General features: G+C 34.9%; 1 protein-coding gene across 1 annotated transcript in view; it reads left to right on the forward strand.

Annotated features, from left to right (window-relative positions):
* The window catches only part of LOC136029666 (glutamate receptor 1-like), a 155,664-nt gene that overhangs the window by 118,662 nt on the left and 13,379 nt on the right, over positions 1–23,623 (forward strand). The window contains exons 10-14 of the mRNA XM_065708170.1: positions 200–313; positions 5,036–5,156; positions 9,898–9,992; positions 16,778–17,136; positions 18,293–18,427. Of these exons, the coding sequence (XP_065564242.1) occupies positions 200–313; positions 5,036–5,156; positions 9,898–9,992; positions 16,778–17,136; positions 18,293–18,427 (824 nt within the window). The remainder of the gene's footprint in view (positions 1–199; positions 314–5,035; positions 5,157–9,897; positions 9,993–16,777; positions 17,137–18,292; positions 18,428–23,623) is intronic.

Here is a 23,623-nt window from a genome sequence, read left to right on the forward strand (position 1 = left end):
GAGGATTCAGCTTTTTTATCTTGCATAATCAGTGAAGCAATAATTATTGTCCGTTTTAGGTTTAAAGTTACTGTTTTCTTCTGGAAATAAAACTTTTGTTTTTTATTATTTAAAATTATGACTGGTATTTAACAGCAAAAAAAAAATAAAGCTTGACAAAGAGAAGTTATGTTTATAATATTATACTTTTTTTTTTTAGATAGCTGAATGGTCAGATTATAGTGGATTAATCACTGTTCCGGCAAAATACACGAGAGTCCATACGCTTGAAGGAGTGGAAGCCGGCAGAACATATATTGTGTTGACAATTTTGGTAGGTAAAAAAAAGAACTTTTTTTTCAGCATTTTCTACAAAAGTTCTATATTAAAATGTTATACATTTCAAAACACAATGCAAGACAGAAATGAATAGAGAGAGAGGAGGAGAGAAAGATATAAAGAGGGGGTACATAAAAAAGAGAGAGTAAGACGAAAAAAAAGTAAAGGGGAGTGTGCGGGTGTGTGTAAGAGAAAGAATGTCTGTGTGTGTGTGTGTGTGAGAGAGAGAGAGAGAGAGAGAGAGAGAGAGAGAGAGAGAGAGAGAGAGAGAGAGAGAGAGAGAGAGAGAGAGAGAGAGCATCGCAAATGAAAAGACAGAGAGTCATTGTCATCAGAGAAATCCCTCAAAAAGATATATTTTATCATTAAAATCTAAAATGACAATATTTGTGGAATTTAAAATTTGCTGCTTAGCTTAGTTTTGCTAACAGAAGAAACGTTTGTGATTGAATGATATACTTTATCTCCACTCCTGTGATCCGCTCTTTTGATAATATGCATGCGAGCTTTGTGTTTTGATTTAGTTCAATTATTCCAAAAATTATTTAGTTCAATTATCCCAATATTTTCCCAAATTTTCAGTTTAATATCCTAAGCCTTAATAATACGAGCATCATAGGAGGGTTAGCAATAGTTGGAGCAGTAGTAGTGTTGTATTAGTAGTGGTAATAATAGTGGCAGCACTATTAATAGCGGTAGTAGTATACACATTTGGCCTTTTGGTCAATTGAACATACCCCTCATGATTCCCTGGAATTTTCAGCTTGACACGATAAGTCGTTCCAAGGAGATTGCTGATAAGCCCTTTTGAAAATTTGTATGTATGCTCATAGTATGTTTTGACATAGTTCAACTTTCTCCTTAGCATTTTCTCAAATTTTCATTTCAATATTCTCAGCCTTGGTAGCACTCAGTGAAGAAGTAGCATCTGTAGTGGTAGTAGTGACTGTAGTACTGGTAACAGTAGTAGAAGTAGTAGCAGTCGTGATAGTAGCATAGTGCAAATACTGCCTTTTTTGATAATTGATCACCCCCCCTAATCATTTCTAAAAGTTCCAAATTTCATACTCAGGCATTACTTATTTGCCTCCTTTTGACAACCCGTATGCAAATAACGTGTTTCGATTTAGCTCACCACTCTCCTGCACATTCTCTGAAAGGTTCAACTAACTGCCCTTCGTCTTTTTGGACACTGAAGGTCAAACATGCCCACCTTTTTTAATAATAAAGGTTGAAATTAATGTTGAAAAGGTTTCTCCAACATGGAGAAATTTTTGCAGTGCGTCGTGTACTTTGCTGATTTATCTCCATGGCATTGCGTGGAAGTTATATTGATACTTACTAATCCTTTTCCATCACAGTACACATATTTAGACAGTGCAATTATCTCCTACCTCAACCATTAGACAAAGCCGGACCGCGATGCAGCTCCTCTGGAGAACATCTAAACCAAAAGAATAATAAGCGACATAAGATTTGTTCATTGGTAGCACGCGTTTGGTATCGGTATTCACAGTCTGGAGAACAATAAAAGAAATAAGACGAATCAACCTTGTAGGGGATTCAATAAAAAAAACCCATTTTTTTAAATGAAAGTAAGGAGCAACATTAAAACTTAAACGGACAGAAATTACTTCGTATATGAAAGGGGCTTTTCCTCCTCAACGCCCCGCTCTTCACGTTAAAGTTTGACTCTTTCTCTTAACTCTATTTTTAAAACAGTAAGAAACTTTAGCGTAAAGAGCGGGGCTGAGGAGGAAAAGCTTCTTTCATATACGAAGTAATTTCTGTTCATTTGAAGTTTTAATGTTGCTCCTTACTTTCATTTAAAAAAAACTTGTTTTTTTTTTATTTAATTTCTGGACGTTTTTGAATTAATACATGTTTTGATCTTGGCTCTCTGCACATAAATAATTAAAATGAAATTTGCATATTAATCAATTGCAATTAATCGGAAGATTTGGATAAAAAAGGAGCGAGGGAGGAGGCCTAGTTGCCCTCCAATTATTTGATTACTTAAAAAGCAACTAGAACTTTTAATTTTTTACAAACGTTTTCATTGGTAAAAAATATACGTAACTTACGAATTAATTTACGTAACGAACTTCTATATTCGTATGTTTTTATCAGGTGTATGAGGGGATTCAAGCCTCGTCTATACCTCGCTCTTTACCTTAAAGCTTAAATTTTGTCCCAATTCCTTAAGACAGAGCTCTGAATCACAAAGGTCGTAGAATAAATAGTTGAAATTACTAAAAATACTTTAGCGTAAAGAGTGAGGTATAACGAGGAGGTAAACCCCTCATATGCGTAATAATATTTGTTCATTTTAAGTTTTAATGCTGTTACTTACTTTCAGTAGAAAAAACTTTTCCTATTTTTTTTTATTGTTTTTTCAAATAATGCTAGAAAATCCTGCACCCCCTTCTTTGTAATTCTCTTCCACCATGACAAGTTTCTCAATGGAAATATCCTCCCACGTAACCCCTCCTCATCTCCCCCCTAAACCAAAAAATCCCCCTGAAAACGTCTGTATACTTCTCAGTAACAATTACTATATGTAAACACAGGTCAAAGTTTGTAACTTGCAGCCCCTTCAATGGGGACTTTGGGAGAGCAAGTCGTCCCTAAAAACATAGTTATTAGTTTTTTCGACTATGGTGAATAAAATGGCTATCTCAGAATTTTGATCCGGTGACTTTTGGGGAAAAATGAGTGTGGGAGGGGGCCTAGGTGCCCTCCAATTTTTTTGGTCTTTTGAAAAGATCACTTTAACTTTTAATTTCCGTTGAAATGAGCCCTCCCGCGGAATTCTAGGACCATTCAGTCGATACGATCACCCCTGGGAAAAACAGCTAAAAAAAACAACAATAAAACAAAAAAAAACAAATAAACACGCATCCATGATCTGTCTTCTGACAAAAAATGCGATGGTGTGATTTTCGTTAAGATTGCATGACTTTTAGGGGGTGTTTCCCCCTATTTTCTGAAATGAGGCAAATTTTCTCAGGCTCATAACTTTTGATGGGTATAACTGATCTTGATGAAACTTATATATTTAAAATCAACATCAAAATGCAATTCTTTTGATATAAGTATTGGTATCAAAATTCCATTTTTTATAGTTTCGGTTACTATTGAGTCGGGTCGCTCCTTACTACAGTTCGTTACTACGAACTGTTTGATAGGGAAGAATGCAATACGTTGAAGAGATAAAAATAAAAAAGAAAATAATTAGTCTGGCAGTAATAATGCAAAAAATTAAGATATTAGGATATTTGGCGCTTGGCATTGATATTCAGTTCTATAGCTGTATCAATTCTTTCTCAAAGAGAAAAATTAAATTTAGTAACGTCTTTTTTTCACATATGTTTATCGACATTAGTTTGATTTTATTGTCTGTAGTACCGAGGAGTTCATTGAGGAGATAATAATAAAAAATGAAAAAAATCACCCCCTCCCTTTCTTAAAAAAATGAAATCCTAGAAATGTGCATAACTAAAATCTTTTCTTTGGCATCTGCAAAAGTCTTTTGCTATGTCATATTAAAGCTTAATAATTAGGCTACAGGAAAGTATGCTGCAGGACCATTTCTGGATCTAGTGAGGGGCCATAACTTCTCCCTCTTGCTCAAAGCATTCTCTGGACAAAACAAAGTTTGATTAGTAGCTGACAACAATCTTGGTAACTAGAATGATTAAATAACGTTAAATAATCTTAACAGAATCCTGAAACATTGCATGTTTTATACCAAACTTGCAGGTTACCATAAACTGGAAAAGTGATGAAAAAATGATGAAGGTTAAGTTAATCAGTTTAAAAAAAATGCTTTCTGATGAGAAGTTTTTCGTAATTTCCAAGTTCGTGGCAGAATATTTACAAGAATAATAACAAGATGGATTACTTTATATTCTTCTTAAAATACAAATATAATTCTTTTGAAGTCATTCAGTTCTCTGAAAACTCACTAAGAATTTTATGAAAAATTGATCTTAACAGGAATTTGGTATTTTCTTGGATAGGGCTATTCCACCAGCTATTTGAAGAAAAACAAAGATCCTACATCAAATTTGGAAAAACGCTTTTATGGAGCAAAAAAAAGAATATAAAAGAGGAAAAATTTAAGGGAACATTTTTACTCACCAAGGAGAAAAACGTTTTGACGCTCCAGAGAGCAATATTGCTATCTAAAACCACAGATTATTTTGAAACCTAATAGATGATCTGTGTTAAAACTATTCGGTTACCCCTTTGTGGTAAAACATTTTGGAACAAATTTCAAATAGTCCCAACACTTCGCAGATTCCTCTCCCTCTATTTATGAAATTCCGGTTATTTTCCAGTTGCAGCGTTAATCAGAACTTAATCAGAAACGCTGGAAATTTTTGTATTTAATAAAATTTAATTCAAGCCCCTCTTTTAGAAATCCTGGATTCACCACTCAGTCTAGTCATAAGCCTGGGATGGTATAGTAGCGAGCCACTTTGCCGGCTCACCCACTTTGTTTCTGTTATTTCTATCATAAATAATACAGGTTCGCACCATTTTTCAAAGTTTGTCGAGCTGCTGACAAATATGCAATGAAGTGCTTAAATAAAGGAATTGGGAGGAGCTTTTATACGCACCTAGACCCTCGGTGACAGTTATTTTGAGTTTGATGCTATTGCCTAAATATGTATTCTGTGTGTTCAATCAATAATACAATTTACATTTTTAGGAAGAGCCATACACAATGTACCGAAAAGCAGAGCCTGGGGAGATTTTAGTTGGAAACAATCGCTTTGAAGGATATTGCAAGGACCTCGCAGATCTAATAGCAAACAAAACAGGGATAAAATGTGAGTGTATTTTGTGTATCTTACTTATATTCTGGATTCGAAAGTAAGTGCTGCATTAGAACAATGTTTATTTATCCGATTTTCTTTTTGAAGGTTAATATTGCTTAGTCAATCGAATATTTTGCTTTGTTTTTTTTTTTTCATAAGAAAATTAGGAGGAATTAAATGTAACTAAAATAGAGATCAAAAAGTTAATTGAGGAATAAATTGCCCCATTTTTTAGTTAGTTTTTATTGTTTCCATACTTGATAAAAGTGATGGTGATGATGACAATTTTGTTAAATGTGATCTTCAGTTGCGCTTAAATTTCGTATTTTCTTTTTCAGCACTAATATTATAGATTAAAGCTTTTTTTCAGCTTAAAATAATACGTGAAATTTTTTATTCTCTGTTTATATTAGTTCCTTTATAGATAAATTCTTTTTTAACAGTTTCTTTTGAATTTCTTATAAAGAGTCTAGAAATATTACCATTTTTTGAGTTTTGTCAAACCTTATAATATAATGTCAATCTTTTTCTTCAAGCACAAGGCATATCATACAGACTTACTTAATGTAAGTTTCTGTCGGTAAACGGTTTCACCCTCCAACTTCTTACAGAATGGTATATGATGTTTTATTCTGTTGTTTTTTATTCGTTTTTCTTCCTTTTTGTTTTGAGCACCCCCTTGTAAGCCATGCTTTTGGTGTACTACCGATTGATTTTCTCTCTAACGATTGATTACTACTACTGCTACTATCCCTTTTTATCATTTTGATATCGAATCATCCAGCAAATATCCAGCGTTGTAAAAATAATTTTTTAATTAACGATTAATTTGTATTTTTTCTTAAGTTTATGAATACATTAGGAAAACTTGTCAATTGTTACAGTTATAATCGTTTTCTTCTGTTTACATTTCTCCTCAATTCGCGAAAGTTCACTTAATTATTTGTTTCATAAAATTTCTGTGGTTTTCATAAATGGAAATGCACTGTGCCTAATAAATTATGTAAAAAAAAAACATTCAAGTAAAAATTGAGATATTAGAGATTTACGAAGAACAGTACTTTAATTTCTTCCCTCGAATGATTCGAATGACACGGCTTTTTGAATTATTATTTTAAATCGTCAGCAGCCTACTATTTAATAATTTGTAGGAAACAAATAAAATTCAGCAAAGAATCATTATCCGAAGCAGAATGAAATCGGTAAAAACGGTAATAAATCGCTAGGGTTAGGTACCCCAGACTGGGCTTTACAAATTTAGCTACCTAGCATTTGAAATCTAAGGTTTATGTTAGCATTAGCGGTAATTTAGCTATGTGAGCAGTAAATCAAACAGTTCGTGGTAACGAACTGTAGTAAGGAGCGACCCGGCTCAATAGAAACCAAAACTCTAAAAAATGGAATTTTGATACCAATAGCTATATCAAAAGAATCGGATTTTAATGCTGGTTTTAAATATATAAGTTTAATCAAGTTTAGTCTTACCCATCAAAAGTTACGAGCCTGAGAAAATTTGCGTTATTTTAGAAAATAGGGGGAAACACCCCCCTAAAAGTCATAGAATCTTAACGAAAATCACACCATCAGATTCAGCGTATCAGAGAACCCTATTGTAGAAGTTTCAAGCTCCTATCTACAAAAATGTGGAATTTTGCATTTTTTGCCAGAAGGCAGATCACGGATGCGTGTTTATTTGTTTTTTTGTTTGTTTTTTTTTTCCCCAGGGGTGATCGTATCGACCCAGTTGTCCTAGAATGTTGCAAGAGGCCTCATTCTAACGGAAATGAAAAGTTCTAGTGCCCTTTTTAAGTGACCAAAAAAATTGGAGGGCACCTAGGCCCCCTCCCACGCTAATTATTTTCCCAAAGTCAACGGATCAAAATTCTGAGATAGCCATTTTATTCAGCGTAGTCGAAAAACCTTATAACTATGTCTTTGGGGACGACTTACTCCCCCACAGTCCCCGTGGGAGGGGCAACAAGTTACAAACTTTGACCTGTGCTTACATATAGTAATGGTTATTGGGAAGTATACAGGCGTTTTCAGGAGGATTTTTTTGGTTGGGGGGAGGGGTTGAGAAGAGGGGGATATGCTGGGGGAACTTTCCATCGAGAATTTGTCATGGGAAAAGAAAACTTCCATGAAGGGAGAGCAGGATTTACTAGCATTATTTAAAAAAAAAAATAAAAAATAAATGTGAAAAAGCTTTTTCAGCTGGAAGTAAGGAACAGCAATAAAACTTAAAACAAACAGAAATTATTACCCATATAAGGGGCTCACCTCCTTATGATACCTAGCTCTTTACGCTAAAGTATTTTTAGTAATTTCAACTATTTATTCTACGGCTTTTGTGATTCAGGGGTCATTCTTAATGAATTGGGATAAAATTTAAGCTTTAGTGTAAAGAGCGAGGTACTCACGATGGGGCGAATCCCCTCATATATGTAATAAAAACATGAGAATACAAAAGTTCTTTACGTAAGCTAATTTATAAGCTACGTAAATCTTTTACCAATAAAAAGATTCGTAAAAAATTAAAAGTTCTAGTTGCCTTTTTAATTAACCAAAAAATCGGAGGGCAACTAGGCTTCGCCCCCGCTCTTTTTTTCTCAAAATCATTCGATCAAAATTATGAGAAAGCCATTTAGCCCCCCCCCCCCCAAAAAAAAATATTCAAATTTCGTTTTGATTATTCCTCTGCGGAGAGCCAAAATCAAAACATGCATTGATTCAAAAACGTTCAGAAATTAAATACAAAAAAACAAGTTTTTTCAACTGAAAGTAAGGAGTGACATCAAAACTTAAAACGCACAGAAATTACTTCGTATATGAAAGAGGCTGCTTCCTCATCAACGCCCCGCTCTTTACGCTAAAGTTTGACTCTTTCTCTCAATTCTTCTTTCTAAAAAACTTTAGCGTAAAGAGCGGGGCGTTGATGAGGAAGCAGCCTCTTTCATATACGAAGTAATTTCTGTGCGTTTTAAGTTTTGATGTCACTCCTTACTTTCAGTTGAAAAAACTTGTTTTTTTGTATTTAATTTTCAACAAGAATCATCTCTTATCCGCTTTGCTTTTCATTGGACACTATTAACTTGACTAATTGATTGTCTCATGTCTTGTGTATAGTAATATATTGACTTTACAATAGAAAATAATAATAAAGAAAATAGCCAGAGATTACAAAACTAAGGATGCAAGAACTAAACAAAATTTTACCTGCATTTAATGTACGTTATCTTATTGAACCTAGTCGTCCCCATCTATAGACGTTAAGGACGCTTTTCCATCAGTTCTCTAAGGTTTTATCTAATTTGATAAGAAGCTTTATTTGAATATCCCTTCATATCTTTTTTGGCTGAATGTTCAAGCTAATGATCTTATTTGAGCTTCTCTTTCTGTTGAACATTCTTCTCCGAATATCCATAACATCCAGAAATTTCCTCGGTCATTCCACATTCAATGAATTTCGAGAGAGCTAGGGAAAGACGAGATTTTAAGGAAATCGTTTTTTCACAGGTTAAAATTCCAGTTTTGCTAACAGTTCTTTATGCACTTAATGTAAAATAAGAAAATAATTTCAAAGTATTACGAAAACAAGACTTTGCTACTTTCGTAATGTCAAATAAATTACCCTTGATTTACATTAAAATCTAACGCTGCTACTTTACAAAGAAGTTGATGAAGCCAAACATTTTTGACTTGAAAAGAGAAAAAAGCTAAGAGCAGATCATAGGATCGAGCCATTTTGTATCTTGTTTTTTCAGAAGTTTGTTTTAAATAGTTCAAGCCAAACACAGCCTGGCTTACGTAGCATAAAAACTGTGTCGGTGGAGCTATTCACCTTACAAGGGAGCTACTAAATCTTGCTTTCCGAGTTATAGCAAAAATCATCACCTAAAAATCTAAAATTTTTGAGTAGAGTTTTAAAGCTAACTTTTGAAACCTTTTTTTTTGCAATTTAAGGTCTTGAAGTGGCCCCAAGGATTCCAGTGGATTCTAAGCAAAGCCTGATTATTATTTTTTGGGTCCGAACTTCTTCTAAAGGTTCTATCGACTTGGAACAATGGACCAAGAAAAGCCAGCTTCCTCTTTCCTCTAGACCAATAAAAAAACAGTATCCTTAGGGGATGGAGTTGAGATGAACATTTTAGAACGTTTCCCTGAGGCTTAATATGAGATATATTCCTAAAAGTTTGTTCTAGTGATCTAAAACTGTCTGAGGTATTAAAAATTCCCTAAGCTTGAGTTTTACACAAAAGGTCATTTTCAGACATTTTAGCTTTTTCTTCCGCCATTTTTTGAGGCTAGATTTAGCCTCATAAGCAAGCAGAAAAGATTGTTTACTCTTTTGTGGCTTTTCCTATTATTATTCGTAAGGAGCAAAGCATTTCAACGTAAGATATAGTAAACGACAAATTCATAATTACTTGATTCACATCTCTCCTTTTACTTTATTACTTTAACTGAATTTAACTTTAACTGATGAACCAAAAAATTTGAAGAATACCAAGAAATCATTGCCTTTAGCAACAAGTATCGTGGCTGTCAATTTCAAGTAAAAAGGGTGACATATTCCTTCAACTATTTTTAGATGAAATCAAAAGTGTTAACACAATTCTAAAGTAAGCTCACCAGGATCTTTGACTAGTTTCTTCTTAATCCAGCAAAACTACAAGATAAAATGTTTTACGGGATGTTTTAAATTTTACTATTTTTTACTTTACAAAATACTCCTAATATTTTGTAATTTTAGATGAGCTTCGACTAGTTAAGGATGGGAAGTATGGAGTTGAAAATCCTGATGTTCCTGGTGGATTTGACGGGGTAATTGGCGAACTTGTTCGTAAGGTAGGTCCCTTTTATTTTAAATTTTGAGGGCTGGCAATTTTCTCTAAGGTTGCCATTTCCTACGGCAGCAATCAACAGCGGTTTTAGACCTCAAGATTTGGGGTGGGGGTAAGATAAACCATAGGAGTGTAGAAACATAAAATAAAATTTACTGGGTGGGGACCTACATTGCCCACTCAAGAAATTTTCAGACTAATGTTCTACTCTCATTGTGCCTAAAACGGATTTTTTCACAGAATGAAATCAAATATGTTTCAATGACCTAATAAGCTCTTATTATTTGTTAAGTTCACATACCAGCATCTCAAGGGTTCTACAGCCTTTATGAAGATATCGAGTCATTAATGGATTTGGAATATACCCCAGAGAATAGTTAACGTGAGCCGAGTTTACGTGTTGGCGTCAACCCAGTTAGTGTAGCTCCCCTATGTTTCATTTGGATGCGTTTCTGTGGGATATTGGCCTCGAAGATGACTGCGAATGGTTTGGCCAGATACCAGTAAGCGAAGTCAAGAAAGTACCTTCCCCACAAAGTGATCGTGATATGGAGGACCAGGGCAAAGTGGGTGCGATTCGAACTCTGCTTTACCTGAATTTTATTTAGCAAAACTCCGCTTTGCGCAATATTTACTTTATTACAGCTAAGTTTGGAAACCCCTTCAACACTCTCAAAGGTCGTAGTACCATATGGATCCACCAGACATGACACACTCCTATGTCAGCAAAATTTGGACACTTCTTAAATGACAGGTTCGGGAGTCGTGAGGGAGGGATAGTGTGAAAGTATACATTGCTAAAATAAATGCTAATGAAAAGTTAGGAGATGTGTACTCGCGTTACCCCAAAACGGAGATGCAGACACTTCACCCCGACTTGCATATTTTTGAGGGTGTTTTTTTTTTCAGATTTGGTGGGTAGTATTTTTGATAGTGTCAAAAACCAAATTAAAATAGGAGCGGGTCAGTAGTTTTGCTTATAGAAAAGTTAGACGTAAAAATAACCAAGTTTAAAAAAGAATTTGCTTTTAGAGGCGGAGCAGAGAAGGGAGGGGGGGTGTAGAATATAATGCGGGTTTAGAGGGTTGTTAAGGTGTACAACGCTTTCGGTTTAAAACGAGCTAAGAATGCTTCAAGTACACGGTTCTTGTCGCAGGGCATAAACCCGGGAGAGATGATGCTAGTAACACATATCTGAATGATTTTGCAGTTAATGGTGTTGGGAGGAGTCAGGGTTTCCTTAAGTCGATTTGAATTGTATTAAGAGGAGATATCCTTTAACACTTAAGGGGATAGATGTTTTGAATGGGTCAACAAGGATTTAAAGATTGGGCTTCAACGTTATAGTACTATACAGAGTATGAATAGGGTGAACTTTACAATAAAAAGGGGTTGATATATTCAGTCAGGGCTCCGTCGATTGAATCACTTAAACACTGGGCATGGCTTCTCTATGAGCCTGCCAAAGACTCTGATTCAATTGGACATTTTTCAATGATATGTACAAAAGCACACATCAGCAATGTAATAGCAATGGCTAATTGTAATAAATTTAAACTTCCAGGACTTGTTTTCTGTGTGAAGTTGAAATTAGGATAGCTTGTTGTGAGGAATCTTGAACTAACCAGAAAAAAATATTTGTATCCTAATGCTACTGCTTCTACTCATACTACTACTGCTCTTGCTATTATTACTACTTCTATTACTACTACTGCTACTAAGGCTAAGGCTACAACAACTAATTCTACTGCTCCTACTACTACTACTGCTATTAAAACTAAGCATATTAAGGCAAAAAACTTGGAATGTATAGAAACTGGAAAATATATATAGAAACTTGAAACAAGTTGTCAAGTGGACGCATCAGAAATACTTCAAGAACGGTTGATGGTATTAAGCTGAAACTTTCAGCGTGTGTTGAAGGGTATGTTGAAGAAACCAAAGGTGCTATGTGCATACAGCTATCAATGCTGCTAAACACATTGCTAGTGTGCCAGATAAATTAAAGCTTTTAATGAATATTTAGGCAGATGTTGGACTAAATCAAAACAAACTATAAGCAGGTAGACTTTCAAAAAGGTTACAAAGTAATTATTGAAGAATAACTTATATTATTGAGTTAGACCTTTAAGGGTAAGTTACAAGGGATTTTGAACTAGCCAGAAGACACTAAGTGTATACTTTTAATACTACTATTACAGTTACTTTAACTAATGACGCTAATAGAATTAAGGTGAAACTTTTAAGGAACGTTTAGGAGGTTTTTCAATTAAACAAAAAAACTGTGTGCATGCAGGTTTTCAAAAGGGCATACAAGGAACATCATAGGTAGCACAACTCTATAATAGCTAGAAATATCATTGAGACATTTGAAGGAGCTAATTCAATTCAAAATTAAAAGTTATGGCTCCCTTTTTAAGAGTAAAAAGAGATTGGAGGACAAGCGACCCTTCTCTCAAGCCTTTTCGTTTTCTAAACGCATCCAGTCAAAATTTTGAGACAGCCATTTTGTACAGCATAGTAGAACGGTCCAGTAACTAAGTCTTTATGGATATTTGGCATGTCAACTCCTCCAAACTGTGCAATTGACCCTTTATTCTTTAAATCTAACTATTGTTTTAAAGTAAATCCTAAGGTATGGTGTTTAAGATTGCCAATAAAACACGTCAGCAATATATCGAGAACGACTGCGGATATTAAGATGAATCATTTGGGCCAAGAGCTCGTATGGTATGAGCTCTAGCAAAATTCTAAGAGTCAATGGATTTATTTAAAAGGAAAATCAGAGGCTTAATGCCGGTCGGGATTTCAAATAAGAGCTCTGAGACACGAGGTCCTTGTAAATATCAAAATTCATTAAGATCCGATCACCTACTCGTTAGTTAAAAATACCTCATTTTTCTAATTTGTCCTCTCCCTTCAGCCCCCCAAATGGCCAAATCGGCGAAAACGACTTTATCCAGTCAATTTGTGCAGGTCTCTGACATGCCTACTAATTTTCATCGTCCTAGCGCGTCCAGAAGCACTGAACTCGCCAAATCACTGGATCCCCCTAGCTCCCCTAAAGAGAGCAGATCCAGTCCAGTTACGTCAATCATATATCTACTATATTTTCTTATTCTACCCACCAATTCATCCCGATCTCTCCACTCTAAGTGTTTTCCAGGATTTCTGCCCCCCCAACTCCCCCCTATGTCTCCAGATCTTGTTGGGATTTAAAATAAGAGCTCTGATACATGAGTTCCTTCTATATAATAAAATTAATTAAGATCCGGTCACTCGTTCTTAAGTTAAAAGTACCTCAGTTTTTCTAATTTTTCCGAATTAAAACCCCGAAACTCCATCAAAGAGAACGGATTCAGTCTGGTTATGTCAATCACCTATCTAGGACTTGTTCTTATTCTTCCTACCAAGCTTCATCTAGATATCTCCCCTCTAAGTGTTTTCGAAAATTTCCTGTTGCCCCTCCAACTCCCTCAATATCACCGGATATAGTCGGCATTTAAAATAAGAACTCTGAGACACTAGATCGTTCTAAATATCAAATTTCATTAAGATCTGATCATCCGTTCGTAAGTTACAAATACCTCATTTTTCTAATTTTTCCGAATTCCCCCCCCCCCCTCCCCAGCTCCCCTATAAAGAGCAGATACGGTCCGGTTATGTCAGTCACGTATCTTGGACTTGTGATTATTCTTCCCACCAAGTTTCATCCTGACTCGCCATTCTAAGCGTTTTCCCAGATTTTCAGTCCCCCCTAGCTGCCCCCAATGACACTGGATCTGGTCGAGATTTAAAGTAAGACATTTGAGTTATGAGATCCTTCTAAATATGAAATTTCATTAAGATCCGTTCACTTCTTCGTAAGTTGAAAATACCTCATTTTTTTCTAATTTGTCAGAACTAACCCTCCCTCCAACTCCCCCAAAGAGAGTGGATATATTCCGGTTATGTCAATCACATATCTAGGTACTTGTGCTTATTTTTACCACCAAGTTTCATCCTGATCCCTCCACTCTAAGCGTTTTCCAAGATTTTAGGTTTCCTTCCTCCAACTCCCCCCAATATTACCAGATCCAGTCAGGATTTAAAATGAGAGTTCTGAGACCCGATATCCTTCTAAATGTCAAATTTCATTAAGATCCGATGACCCGTTCGTAAGTTAAAAATCCCTCATTTTTTCTAATTTTTCCGAATTAACTGTCCCCTCACTCTCCTCCCCCAGGTGATCGAATCGGGGAAATGACTATTTCTAATTTAATCTGGCCAGGTCCCTTGTACGCCGCCAAATTTCATCGTCCTAGGTTATCTGGAAGTGCCTAAACTAGAAAAACCGGGACAGACAGACGGACAGACCGACAGAATTTGCGATCGCTATATGTCACTTGGTAAATACCAAGTCCCGTAGGAACTAAAAAGATATAAAAAAGAACTTTTCAAGAATATGTCAATAAAAGGCGAACTGAAATTAATTAAAAAAAATTTCAAAAAAAAAGTTTGAAACAAAATTAAAGAGCTCCATTAAGCAGAAAATGAGCAGAAGCAAAGTCAAATAATCTTTCAAGTTAGAAACTACCACAAATCAATAATCAATAAATAAATGAAACTCAAAATGAATAATGAGTTGCGACCCGGCTCAACAGCAACCGACGCTCTAAAAACAAAATTTTGATACCAATACATACATCAAAAGAATCGGATTTTATTGCTAATTTCAAACATATATGTTTCATTAAGTTTAGTCTTACCAATCAAAAGTTACGAGCCTGAGAAAACTTACCTTATTTTAGAAAAAAAAGGGGAAACACTTCCTTAAAGTCACAAATCTTAATGAAAATAACACCATTAGATTCAGCGCATTAGAGAGCCCTACTGTAGTGGTTTCGAGCTCCTATCTCCTATCTGCAAAAATGTGGAATTTGTATTTTTGCCAGAAGATCACGATGCGTGTTTATTTTGTTTTTTACCTAGAGGGGATCGTATCAACCCAATAGTCCTAGAATGTCGTCAGAGGGCTCATTTTAATCGAAATTAAAAGCTCTAGTGCCCTTTTTCAGAGCTCAAAAACATCAGAGTGCAACCAGGCCCCATCCCACGCATGTTTTTCCCCAAAGTAACCAGATCAAAATTTTCAGATAGCCATTTTGTTAAGCATAGTCAAAAATCTAATAACTATGTCTTTGAGGACTACTTAATCCCCCACAGTCCCCGGGGGAAGAGACACACACGGTCCCACAGTCACAGAAGGCAGCAATCTATGAACTTTGCCTATTGTTTACATATAGTATTGGTTATTGGGAAGCATACTGACGTTTTCAGGGTTTTGTTTCTAGTGGTTGCGGGGTTGGGGGAGGGGGTTACGTTAGAGTATCTCTCCACAAAGGAATCTATCATGGAGGAAGATAATTTCCAAGAAGGGGGCACTGGGCTTTCCGGGGGTATTTAAAAAAATGAGAAAGTAATTAAAAAAACAAGTTTTTTCAACTGAAAATGCGGAGCAATATTAAAATTTATTACGAACAGAAACTATTAACTATACGAGGAAGTTCAATCCCCCCCTCAATATCACGTTCTTTACGCGAATTCTTTTTTAGTAATTTCAAAAGAGCTATTTAATCTAATTAAACGGCCTTTGTGATTCATCGGTCAATCTTACAGAATTAGAAAATAATTCGAACTTCAGGGTAAATAGTGAGGTATTGACGAAGGGCTGAAACCCCTCATATACGTATCAAGAATATACAAATATAGAAGTTCGTTACGTAAGTTAATTTGTAAGTTATGTATAATTACTACAAATAAAAACGTTTGTAAATAAAACTAAAAGTTCTAGGGTTTTTTAATTAACCCAAAAAATTAGAGGGTAATTAGGCCCCTTCCCCCGCCCCTTTTTTCAAAAAATCGTTCGATCAAGTTCTGAGAAAGCCATTTAGCCAAAAACAGTAAATTTTTTGTGCAAATTTCGTTTTAATTATTGATGTAAAAAGGTAAACTTGGGGGAAGAACCTAAAGGGTGGCACATTTAGGGCTTAAGGGACAACAGCTACTCTCGCATTTCAACAAACTTTTAATATAATATCTAAAATGAAATAATATTCAACTATAAATTGCTTTCAAATGAAATTTAGGAGCGATTAAAAAAAAGTGATCATATACAACCGAAAGGCTGCTGATCACCTCACCTCCACAATCTTTACATTAAGTTTTTTTTTTAGATTTATCTGGCTCTTTGACAAGAACAATGTGATAAAGAAAATAAAATTATTATCTAAATGGTTCGAAAACAAAATACTTTATTTATTGGTATTTCTGTTAAATAGTAAAATTTAATTTCTATGTTCTGAAAGCCAATCTTTAATAAACTTTAAATTGACAATTGACAATAATTGTTGAATTTTAGAATGATTTCGCGAAAATTTTTTCAGTCCTTAAAGTAAAGAGTATGGGCGGGGTAACCTGAGAACTAGCACTTTATAAATATGTAAGATCATTTTGTTGTTTTGGGCACTATCGTCACTTTTTAATTTTAAATAAAAAAAAGTCTTTTTTAAAGGTTTGATCCCTATTAGCAGCTTTTTTTGTCAGCCAAAATATTAACATCTGTGGATTAAAATGGAATCCCAGATAATTCACACACATATTTTCGTTCTTTGTATTCGGATTTATGTGGGCCTAGTTGAAATTTGTGACGCCAAAGATTTTATTTTTCTTTGATTCTGGCTTCCAAGTGCATATGCATTATTTAAGTATTTGTTTACAATTGGCTGGAATATTTCGTATCAATTTCAGGAGGCTGACATAGGCATTGCTGGAGTCACCATTACATCAAGTCGGGAACGTGTTGTCGATTTTACCACTCCATTCATGGAGCTAAGAATTTCGATCATGATAAAAAATCCAGTGAAACAAAAACCTGGCTTTTTTAGCTTCCTATCTCCTTTAGCTGAAGAAGTGTGGGCTGCAGTTGGCATTGTTATTGTCTTCGTTAGTCTTATTTTATACTTGGTTCATCGTTGGTCACCAATGGGGAATAAGAAGAAAGTTTCTCCAAATGGGAACGTAGAAATGATTAATGAATTTGATTTTTGGAACTCATTTTGGTTTACTTTAAGCAGTCTACTTAAAGCTGGGAGTGTCGTACTGCCAAGGTTAGGATTTTTGTTGCATGAGGATTATAGAAGTTTTCCAATAATTTTCTAGCATGGAAAACTAGAAACATTTACCAGTAATCGAACGTTTCTTTAAAATGCCAGCATGCAGCTTAAGATGAAACAAAAAAAAACAGTTATTTTAGATTTAAATAAAGTGCTGATTCGCCAGGGAGAAAATTAAAATAGGTCTACAAAATAATTATGACATCGCCTTCACCATAGGAAAGTATACGGATTTTAGTTAATTTATAGTTAGCATTATTTTCTGTTTTTGACACAGTTCCTTCGAATCAAACAAGATGTAGCACAGTAACCTGAATATTGTACAGGTTCGATATTATCTCCAGCGTAAGACTGTATCATTTGTGATTTTAGGCTTATGCTCCATGATTTAATAATCATGGTGTTTATCTGGAAGGTCTAAAATAGGACAAAAAACTTATACATAAACAGAAGAACATATATAACTTTCATAGAACATGTGTTAATTAAAATAAATGTTACTGGCTTTACGTTTTGTGCGATCCTGGTTATCGCACGATTCATATTAGAATTTTACAGAAAAAACTTGTTTTAGTTAAAAATTTATTAATTGCAGGTTCTAAATATTCAAAGGCTGGCTATCTGAATTATAGGATGGTGCTGACTACTTTATCTTATCCTAATTATTCTTTTAAGGGATTCAATAACTGTTAATTAAGCTAAATTAATGAGGTCTTAATCTCAAGAATAAACCCTTTTTTTGCTACTGCTACTGCTGCTGTACAAACCTAGTTATTTTCTTCTTTTTAATTGGTGTTGCTTTAGCATGATCCAGTGGATGAGACAGCGAAATCATGTATCCGATCATCCTAACCTTGGCATAACAACACCTTAGTTCTTAATATGCTTCAATGATTAGATATAGCTCATTAATACTGGTGTTTTTCTAGGAGGCAGATTTCGCTGTTGCACCACTGACAATCTCTTCCAGTCGAGAGCGGGTTGTCGACTTTACTAAACCATATATGACACTGGGAATCTCAATTATGATTAAAAAGCCAGTAAAAAAAACTCCTGGGGCACTAAGTTTTATGAACCCCCTCTCTACAGAAGTTTGGATGTGCATGGTATTTGCATATATAGGTGTTAGCATAGTTCTTTTTCTTGTCAGCCGTTTTTCACCATCAGAGTGGCAGACATCCGAAACATTGCACGGCACCAGATTAACCAATGATTTCAATGTAATCAACAGCCTCTGGTTTACGCTTGGAGCTTTTATGCAACAAGGCTGTGATATTTCTCCAAGGTATGTTTTTTCCTCTGTATTTAACAAATAATATTTCTGACTCCATTGTCGAGCAATAATACTGGTTCTATAGTTTTTGTTTTTTTATTATTATGTTTTTCGTTGTCTTTTCCTTAGAACCGTAATGAACGGTCTGTAGTTCTGTGAAAGCAAGAGATTAGAATTCAAATTTATTTTGGCACTGGGATCGCAAACTGGAAAAAAAGTAGCTCAATTAAAGTTTCTGGAATCTGCAGCGGTCGTCCTGAAATAAATAAACTTATTTTTTTTTCGAGCAAAACCACGCTTCCGTGATTCCGACAGAAAACTTTTTTTTATGAATGTTTAAGGTTGAAATCCTTTACAATATCGTTTCCTGCAGACACTGACGCTGGAAATGTCATTTCTCATATAGATTTTTGAAAATTACTCTTGACAGGTCAATCCCTCTAGGGGATATCCTCATATACTAAAAAAATACGTTCGAAAAGCTCATCTTTTAACCATGGATATGATCGACTTTAATTTTTTTTAAACCCCTCCCCTTCCTGGAAATGTTTGAAAGGGGTCACGTGTTCATGGATTATTACCACGGGAATGAAAGAGAGAGAGTGGTAGCCTACCTTGTATTTAATAGAAACCATAGATTACATTTATAGTTACAAACTGTAGGTACAGAACGACTCTGGTTGATAAAAAACAAAACTACAAAAAATATCATTTAATCAGAATTTATTATTTAGGCTGATTCTAAAAATGCAAGTTTTGTTAGCTTTTACGTTTCTCATCAGAAGCTTTTAGCAAAGAAAAATTTGAGTTGAGAAATCAGTAAATGGCATGACAATTATAGTTTCACATAGATTTTAAAGGGATTGTTTAAAGGGAGAAAAGTTTGATAACAATTTACTTCATATCCATATAATGATCGTCTGATTGATTGATTGTTGAAAATATAACGGCTTAGATTCTTGGAAGACATAACAACTTTTCGTATTTTTAAATTATAATGATAAAAGTGAGAATTTTTAAAATTGAATTTAATTTCAGCAAAGCTCATATGACGCCCTGATACTTAAGCAGCCGGGGGGGTGGGTGTGTCGTCCCGCCCTTATTTTTGGCAATTTCTGTTTGTTTTGAATTTGACTTGATTATTCATTTTAATTTCTGTTCCTTTTAGGTTTCATCCGTTCACCCATGGTAGTACCAGCAAAATATATGTTTGATATAATTATTCAATTCAATTTCTTTACGGTTTTTGGCTTCTTTTATTCGCTTTTAAGCAATGTATGTTGGTTAAAGTTTGAATTGTCATATGGCTTTATTTCTGTTCATTTTATGTCTTAACATAGCTCTTTGTCCCTTGGCTCTGTGTGAATAACCTGAAATTTAGGCGGAACAACTAAAAAAAAAACCAAATTGAATCTAAGAACCATCTCTTCAAAATATTTTCTCCTCTTAGGATAAAACGAATTTTGCTTCTGAGATTTTTGAAGCCGATTTTGATTCTGAGCCGAATTTTGGCTCTGGAGATCCTCCTGAGCCATCAGTGGCACATAGGGCGTCAACAAAGCCTCTCCATTCATCACGAAGCAGTGCGACTGCAATGATATCTTCCCCATTGTGGAGTGAGGGAAATGTTAGCCTCTTTCAGGTCCCGATCATACTGCCCCCGCAGTGTGTGCTTTGGTTGGTCTCGTGTGTGTTTTGGTCTGTCAGAGACAAAATAAATTTTCAATGTCTTTTTTAGGACCGCTATAAATCTTAATAGTTTTTTAAGACTGGGAGTAAGGAATAAGTTTAGTTTTGTATTGTTTGTTAATTCAGCTACCACAGCTTGAACTTGTTTTACTTTGTCACCAATGGAGATTTTATAGAAAAGCTAGTTTGAAGTATATTTCAAAACCAAGTAACATTTTACCATACGCTTTGACATACAATTATATAAAAAAACTAGTTTTTTAAACTGAAAGTAAGGAGCGACATTAAAACTTAAAACGGACAGAAATTACTCCGTATATGAAATGGGTTGTACCCTCCGCAATACCTCACTCTTTACGCTAAAGCTTTTAATTGTTTTAAAAAGTAGAATTGTGGCAAAGAGTCAAACTTTAGCGTAAAGAGCGAGGGATTGCGGAGGGCACGGAAGGGGGGAAGGCCTCCCTGGGGGGAGGCATCATCCCCAGGGGCACGGAAACTGAGAGTTTTAGCCCTTTTTGAAAGTTTTAAGTAATTAGCGACCAAAAATCCCCTATCCCAGAGCCTATTAGTATATCTGGTTCTTTTGTTATGCCTTAGGACATCTGATCGAAATCTTGAGGTACCTTATTTTGTACTCTCTCTATGGCTGCTCAATTTTGTATATGGAGGAATGTTCCATCCAGGAGAATATGCGGGGGAATTTTTGGGGATTTTCCATGGGAGAATTTTCGGAGGGGGGGGGGGGGGGGTTTCCGGTTGCCTATACTGACGTAGATGAATAAGTAAGTATTAAAACGAATGAAAAATTTAATTGAATACTCAAGTCAAATTTTAAACTAACAAGAATTTCTCCATATAGGGCTTAGGTACTGCACCTTCCCCTTACTGTAGAAGATTTAATGTCTATTGTGTCATTTTGTTTTATTGATAACTATGTGTATTTTGAATAGTATGCTTTAGTTATTCAGAACATCGACGAAAAATACAAATAGATCCGTGCAATAATCAAGATGATTGGAAAATCAACAAAATATTTCATAAATAATCGTGTTAAATCATGGAAATATCAGCAATTGAAGATTTTATATAGCAGTAGCATATTTTCAGTGTTATAAATATAGAAAACAAATGTTTATAGTATACTAGCTGGGTGCCGGCGGCTTCGCCGCCAGGCCCCAGCCCGGCACGCGGCAGCCTTCTATATTTTGATCCTCATTGTCCCTTGTTTTCTAACCGCAGAGAGTTTGCTGTATTTTCATATTACAGTTTTTTCAAAGATATTTGATTATTAAAACAAGTCCAATTTCTAACAATAATATCTACTAAGCTTCAGAGTTTTGGTTTTCTTTTTTAAGGTTTTTGAATTCTCGTAATCCCTGGTTTTTTAATTTTAATTCTTTAAAAAAATTCTCTTATATATTTTTTTTAATTTTTAGTTTTTCTAGGTTTTTAGTGTTTTTTCTTTTTTTCTTTTTAGTTTTTTTTAGATGTTTACCCTTTTTTAGTTTAACTTCTTTTTTATTTTATTTTTCTTCTTTATTTTTTAGTTGTTTTTTTCCGCAACGTTTCCCAGCAACTCGTTTGCAGGGTGCTAATTTTTAACTGCGTAAAACTTGCGGATATACAACTGGTAATTCCTCTTATATACTCTGGTAATTACTCGACACGCATTAGTTTTTTAATTCCTCTTTCAGCCGCAAGCCTGGTTTGGCGTTGCTATTGTAATACATCGACACGCTTTCTTTTGGTAATTCCTCTCTGAGCCGCAAGCTTAAACCCACCCGCTAAAGCAACACGTATGCAAGGTGCTAATTTTTAACTTCGTCAAACTTGTGGATTCTTTGCAGTCCCATTGTCTGTGCATATAAATAGATTTTCCGGTTCACCGACTCTTGAGCATACAACATATAATTGTCCATGGAAAAAAATCCGTATTAAGATCTATACCGAACTTTTCTAATGATTGGCCTTGTGCTTTGTTGATGGTGATTGCAAATGCTAATCGAATTGGGAATTGCAATCTTTTAAATTGAAAAGTCAGATCCGTTAGAATCATGGGAATGCTAGGAATAAGTACAGCCTCACCCTTGGAAGGCCCTGTAAAGATTGTTGCCTCTATTACGTTTTCCATTGTTTTGTTTTTTTTTTCGGCAAGTCGAGTGCCGTTGCAAAACTTTGGTGGGTTAATATTTCGTAACATGATTATTGTTATGCCTATTTTTAGTTGTAGCACTGTATCTCTGAGCCGCACGCCTAAACCCCCCTCCCTAAAGCAACATGCATGTAAGGTGCTAATTTTTAACTCTGTAAAACTTGTGGATTTACAGCATTATTCGCAGACCCATTGTCTGTGTGTATAGACAGATTGTCCGGATTACCGACTCTTGGACATGCAACTCATAATTGTCCATGGGAAAAACAATCCATATTAAGATCTATACCGCATTTTCTAATGATTGACCTTGAACAATCATTAAGCGAGGAATAAGAACAGCCTCACCATCAGAAGGCCCGGTCAAGATTGTTGTCTCTATTACGTTTTCCTTTGTTTTTTTACGGCAAGTCGCATGCCGTTGCGAAGCTTTGGTGGGTTACTATTTCTCAACATGATTGTGTATATGGCCCTTAGGCTTTTGAAATACACTTATCTATCTATCTATCTATTGTTACACCTTTTTTTAGTTGTAGCACATGTGGTGGAAACCATGGGAGATCCAGCGAATTTAAAATTATGATGGGTAGTTAACCGCTTCATTTGATTCTATAACTGTGTCGACTGAAGCATTCATTTCGTCTGCAGGTTTCGATCTAGGAAACACCTTTGTTGACGTAAAGCCGCAACCCTGGTTTTGCGTTGCTCTGGTGATTCCTTGACACACATTCTTTTTTACTATTTCTGACAGCAGAAAGCCTGGTTTTGCGTTGCTCTGGTGTTTCCTCGACACGCCTTCGTTGACGTAAATTGGACATTCCTAATTTGGCCCTTTCTCTTTGAGCCACAAGCCTGGTTTTGCGTTGCTCTGGTTTTTCCTCCTGGTGTTCCCTTTTTGATGATATTATAGGATAATTTCTCTTTGACATTAGTGATAATTTCTCTTTGAGCCACAATATAAGTGGTACTTTTTCTCTGAGCCGCAAATATTTATATTGAACAAGACTTCATATTGAATATGACGTCATGTATTAAAATGAAAGCTTATATATATATATATATATATATATATATATATATATATATATATATATATATATATATGTATATATATATATATTTATATATATATATATATATATATATATATATATATATATATATATATATATATATATATATATATATATATATATATATATATATATATATATATATATATATATATATGTATATATATAAGTTGTTTGTCTGTGTGTCTGTTTACTGACGTCATGTTTGTGTGTCGACTGACGTCATGTTTGTCGACTGACGAAATTACAGACCGTGACATCGGGACACAAATGACGACCGGGACATAGGGAATA

Source organism: Artemia franciscana, chromosome 7 (genome assembly GCF_032884065.1).
Source record: "Artemia franciscana chromosome 7, ASM3288406v1, whole genome shotgun sequence".
NCBI classification, from domain to species: Eukaryota; Metazoa; Arthropoda; class Branchiopoda; order Anostraca; family Artemiidae; genus Artemia; species Artemia franciscana.